We start from the raw sequence: 5910 nt of genomic DNA, 5'->3' as shown, positions 1-5910 counted from the left end.
TAGGTTACTCAAAAGTTGCTGAGTCTCAATAAGAGAGATCTCAGCAAGCTTACCGGTCCTGCGACAAGACATTATCCCAGTAAATATCATCTTCGGAATCTCCGTTTCGTACAAGATGATATTTAACCTCGGAACACTTGCTCTGCAATCGTGGAGCACAAATAGTACGCAGACTGCAGTATCTCAAAAAGGGGAGGTCCGGTTGGCGTCGCCGATCAGGGTACTAGGCTCATAAACCTAGTCATCCCTGATTGGCACATGTCTCGCTCCAGCTACTAGCCTGTCACTTCCTCAATAAGTGATAGGTAAGCTTGAAGCGTATAGTAAAATAATAAAACGGGGCATACCACAATAGTTCAAAATAATAAACGCAGTGGTAAGAGTACGCAACAGAGGAGAAGAAGTTGCAGATCTCTGGAAATACTAAGTTTAGAAAAACAATATAATCATGTTTCCAAAGGAAATTGCCCAAGGAATTCGATATCAGCGAGCTGAAAAACATTTTATAATGCTACGGTCAAATAAAGAGAATATTTTACGCCATTTTAAACTTATATTCCCATAACTATACGAAAAACTAAAAAGTTGGCAACACTGTTAAGAAAAATCTTTATGATATGCGGTATACTTTTTACGCTTTTACGATAACACAAAGTATTTTTAATATGGATAGAGATTCACTGCTCAATGAAATACACTCAAGTCGCTTTTTATGCGAAGGATACGTCCCGCGTAAATCAAAACCGCGTAAAAACCGCTTAAATTCCGAAATTCGCGTAAAAATAGTCGCGTAAAAAACAAACCGCGTAAAAAGCGACTTGAGTGTATAATGTTACTCTTGATTATTTGTAAAAAATTACTGGTTATTTTTTTCAAATCGCTATAACTCTGGATCGGCAAAGAACACCCCGTGGTTTTGAGTGATTCTTATGTAAAAAAATCTGACGAATATGATAACGTTGGAATTTTCAAAATCAAATTGTACTGATTGAGAGAAAAACGCAAAATTAGGTTTTAAATCAAATTTGGGAATATTTTGCAGTACTACCGGTAAAAACTAATGTTTTTTTCGGATTCCTTGGACAATTTCCTTTGGAAAAATGATAATATTGCCTTTCTAAACCTAGTATTTCCAGAGATATAAGCAAAAGAAAATAAGAGGATTTGACAAAAACGCGTATTTTCTTTAAACATGGATTAATCGAGGGGATGTTCAACCGGCACCAAACGGATTTTTTTTCTTGCTGACCTGAAACAAACAATCTGACAAAATTTGGTTCAAATCCTAGAAGATCGATTACGGCCCAGATAACACAAAATCGTAATAGAACGTTCACATTAAATCGTATGCATGTCAATTTTACATTTGAATTGTATAATGATTGGAGTATGTCAAAACAAAGTGAACAATAAATTGTTTTGCATTCGTGCGTGTCCTCATATACAACTCATGATTATAAATAAAGAAGTTTTTTTACGAGTAGGGAAATCTGCTGAGCACCTTAGAAGATACGGTACTACCAGACACCTGAGAAAATAACTCCCAGGGAGTGTGGTTTGGTATCCCGACCCCCCTAATGGGGCGTGGGGATCCGGACCCACCAAAAAACCTTCTCGAGTCTTCAGCCTCAATCCCCCCTGGCACCACCTTATCAGTATTACTTCAGGGATAAATAAAGCAGTATAGATGATAGCAATATTAAATTATATCTTAATCATATATTCAGAAGTATTAAGTTGTGTGTCATAAAAACCGCTGTATAAAATGCAAGATAAAATTACAAATAATTGTCAGAATTTTCGCACGTATATTGCTTCCACTTTAGTACATATATGTTCTTATATGGCGTGAAATATTACTTTTTCGTTCAGATATGATATCGTATATCTCAGTAACATCAGCATTACCTTGCCGGTGTTTACTCTTTGAACCGAGATTTGGGATCTTTTTAAAGATACACGAAAACTGCTGGTTAGGCTCCGACAGCTGTGGTATTCGAGGATGTTGCATAATGGAAAACTTGGATAGAGACATAGAGCATAGAGACAGTCTCTTGCACTTTCTTAGAAAGCTGTTCCATTCAAGATAGCCAAGATTAACCAAGTTAACCAAGATGGCCTAATTCAAATCAGTAATGGCCTCATCATGGCTTGCAGAAATTGAGACAACCTGGCCAACAAGCGACCAAACCTGTTTAAAGCGAACCATTTTCAGGAATTCGACGCATTGCTCGCATATCCAGAAGAGATTGTTGTGCTCTTGGAGCACTTTCATGACAGATGTGATCAGACGCATGCATGAGTGATCTGCTCGCTAAAGCCCACACAGGTGATGTGCTTTCTTCTTCTTCTTCTTCTTCAGCAGCATAGAGCCGGGGTGGCTCGTGCTGTTTCAAGCACTCGTCTCCATTCAACTCGGTCTTGGGCCACTCGTAGCCAATTGATGTGCTCTCATCAGTCGCTTCTACCACTTTAGCGGAGTGATCACAAGCATACTCCATAATGATAATGAACAACCCCTTGCAGTAATGCTCCTTAAGGTGGTTACCTAAAGGTTACTCGACGTGTCCCTAATCGACAGAGTGACCTCATAGACTCCTTTTAACGAATTTACGAAAACATTTGCGAAAGTATGCGACGCAACAATGCCAATGAAACGGAAACCGAAAAATAGGATACTCCCAGCTTGCTGGTGGGAAAGGGCATTCGGTGACTTCGTGCCAAATGTCTCAGAATTAGACGATGATACCTATGAAAAGTAAAGGACGCAGCACTTGGACCGAACGGAATTTACAAACGCTGCCCTGAAAGCGGAAATACAGGCGTGTTCAGAACAGTATTAGGAAAGTATAGGAAAGAGAGGAATTCTTGAATTCTTGAGAACCATATTATCGGAAGCAGTCTGCGTCGTAACCGAGATGATTTCAATCGACAAAATCTTGATAGAGAACAGAAATGCTACAAGCGGAAGGACACCAGAGGAATACGAAAAGCTTTGTGAACGGAAACAATGGACAAGTCGCAACAGCAGTGGAACACCGCGTCTAACGGTAAATGACCTATACTTCAGCTCTCGGGCTGGGTGAACAGGAACCACCGAGATGATTACTTCATTTTGACGCCATTTCTCTCGAGATATGGAGATATCGGAACGCTGTCAGGCCGAGCTACGACGAACGGGGAAATCAGACCGGCTTAGTTTGCCAATGGGACGACAACGCCAACGTGGCCTGTTGAACGGTCGTCCCTAGACCGCACGTGACGTACAAATCAAAAGCAATTAAGATGCGTTGTAAAACAACTGTATTTGCAAGAAAATGATAATTCTACTAGCACAATTTTTAAATCGGTGGTGCAACGCTATCATTTTTATGAAGATTTCTAGAAATGTTAAACATGAATTTCAGTGTGGAATTCAAAAGCAGTGAAGGTATTTCTAGCAAGTGACGAATAACATATTTTCGTTATTTGTATTAGCCTTCTACTAGTAGCTCATGTTGATTTTTGTTCTATCTTTGGGTCTAACAGTTGGCCACCAAATCCAGGAGCAGCGAACGTAATTTATCTAACCAATACCATTTTTATTCCTGGGATGCAATCAACATCGTGAAAAAACTATAAATCAGTTTATGACTCTAGAATATGAGAAGCTGTTAATATAAAATATACGCGTCATCGCGAGAAAGCTGTAATACTTTACCTTCAAATAAGTTTCCACATTCATCGCACCGAAGCGATATGAGATCTCTTTGAAGTGTTGCGACATTAGAAGCATCAAACGTAAAGAATTTTGCTCCTCAATATCCAGGTCATACCATGTCACATTGTATACCTCACGAACCAATTCGTCTTCCTGAAATGATAATGGACCAAAAATATTTTTGTCGTAAAAAAATATTATTAAAAAAACTTTAATGAAAGTCTGGAATACCTACCTTCATTAAAAGTAATGTTCCAAGTAGACATAAAATGAGAATTTGAAACGATGCAACTGCACTCATAAATATTCCTGGATACCAATGAGCCTGAAATTTTTTTGAGGTTAATAATATTTTTTACCACAAATAGCGTACGAGTAATTACCCATACTAATGCAATCATCATAATTGCAATAGCAACCGTCAAACATGTGAGGCTCATGAAAAAGTATAGGCTGAAAACTTTATTTGAAAGATTGAGATACCTACAAAGGAGTAATTAACCAACATGAAAACTTAAATTGAACACGTCATAAATCTTCGAATACTTACTCTAGTACATATTGATGTTGCTTAATTAACGATTTCATTTGCTCTGACATAGCATATCGAGTGGCAGGTGTCTTCTCCAGCTGTGAAAGTTTGGAGAGTTCTTTCAAATCACTTATGATGCAGTCGAACATTGCCAACGCATTAACAAACAATACCGTTATCAAAACATCATTGCAAAATGAGCTAACGGCTACCATGAATACACCGGTAGTCTGATATATGTAGGTTGCTACATATCCTGGCAAACGGGTTGTGTCGATGAATGAAAACTGAAACCCGCATGATAATTGCATTCTGCCACTGTATAGGCTTATTAATATCCCGAACGCAGACATGATCACGAAGACCATCACGTACAGAAAAGTGTAAAATTTTAAGATCATTTTGTTGAAGGCCATGCTGTCGATCATAATCTGTTTAAGCCTCTCCGTATTCCTATGTTCAGCCAAAATAGCACTGCCTTTGAAGATCAGAGTGTTCATACCTTTTTTACGAAAAATGTAGGCATCGAACTTTGCGAATCCTTGCAAACCAAATCCGAGCACCGCTATGTTGTAGGCAAAACCAGCCAGATCCTCTGCCAGCACCGACGATTCCAAATCCGCGTACAAAAAACTGGTCATAATAATCAGCAGGAAAATAAAGCGAGGATTGACAAACGAGAAATCCAAGTTCATCATGTCCATGCCGAGCGTTTTGCGACCAAATTGATTTATGTTGTACATTATGTCATGATACACTTTATGTGGGTCTGTTATGTTCACACGAATTTTGCGAAAAGTATTCGTCTTCTTAATCAAGTCCATCGTGAAAGAACAGAAGCTTGAATTGAATTAGATAACGGTCAAAGGATCAATTTATAGCATGAACTCACAGCACAGCAGCTGCTAAGAAGTGTGAATTTCACATGCATATAATTATTGTAATAGGACAATTAGCCAAACCAATTGAGTTATTAATTCAATTGCACTGAGAACTCTAGGATCGCACGAAACAGAAAATTTTTATTCTCATACGAAGTGGGTTAGGCCAAAACCACTGTGTTGTATAGACTTCATAATCTTCCTATCAGCAGCAGCATCTTCCTATTTTCAGAAAGAGGCGAATTATTGTCGAAGTAATTCATAAGTGTTATACAAGATTTACTGCTTGTTTCTAAGAAATGCTTGTTTCTAAAGAAGTCGTTTTCTATTGCACTCCTCCCTGAAATTTTCGCCGTTGATCACGCCCGTTGTGAAATACGAAGAACATTTCAATCCACACGCGCAGATTACTCCCCGATCAAATGGAACTAGCAAATTTATAACAGAATGAGTTCTAAATAGCAAATTTTTTATTATAAAATCTGCTTTGCGTTAACAAAAATTGTAACAAAAACTGCTTGTGGCATATCACAAATATTTCAAATTATGTTATAACTTGATCTAGTTTATATCAAGATTTGTTACAAAACCCAGCGTTTTGTCCTGCTTTATAACAAAAAATATAACAAAACGTGTTATAGGGGGAGTCCTCTATGGCCGGAAACTGGCAATTTTTCAAAAACAAAAATGATAAAAATATCCGGAAAGAATGGAACAATAGTACTTTAACAGTACTATTGTCCTATTCTTTCCAAATAATTTTATCATTCCATGGGATTGAGAAATCGCTAATTTCC

At 38.0% G+C, this 5910-nt stretch overlaps 1 protein-coding gene across 1 annotated transcript; it reads right to left on the bottom strand.

The window, feature by feature from the left end:
- Positions 1–3369: 3369 nt before the first annotated feature.
- LOC128735545 (putative odorant receptor 83c) lies at positions 3370–5056 on the bottom strand. The gene is made up of 5 exons (XM_053830027.1): positions 4251–5056; positions 4084–4183; positions 3936–4025; positions 3701–3853; positions 3370–3381 (listed from the first exon to the last, which is right to left on the bottom strand). Exons 1-5 carry the CDS (start codon positions 5054–5056, stop codon positions 3370–3372), a joined length of 1161 nt encoding a protein of 386 aa, XP_053686002.1.
- Between the last annotated feature and the right edge of the window lie 854 nt (positions 5057–5910).

Source organism: Sabethes cyaneus, chromosome 2 (genome assembly GCF_943734655.1).
Source record: "Sabethes cyaneus chromosome 2, idSabCyanKW18_F2, whole genome shotgun sequence".
In the NCBI taxonomy this organism is placed as follows: Eukaryota; Metazoa; Arthropoda; class Insecta; order Diptera; family Culicidae; genus Sabethes; species Sabethes cyaneus.
The sequence above is the reverse complement of the archived record's forward strand: the minus strand, read 5'-3'. Positions and strand labels throughout refer to the sequence as shown.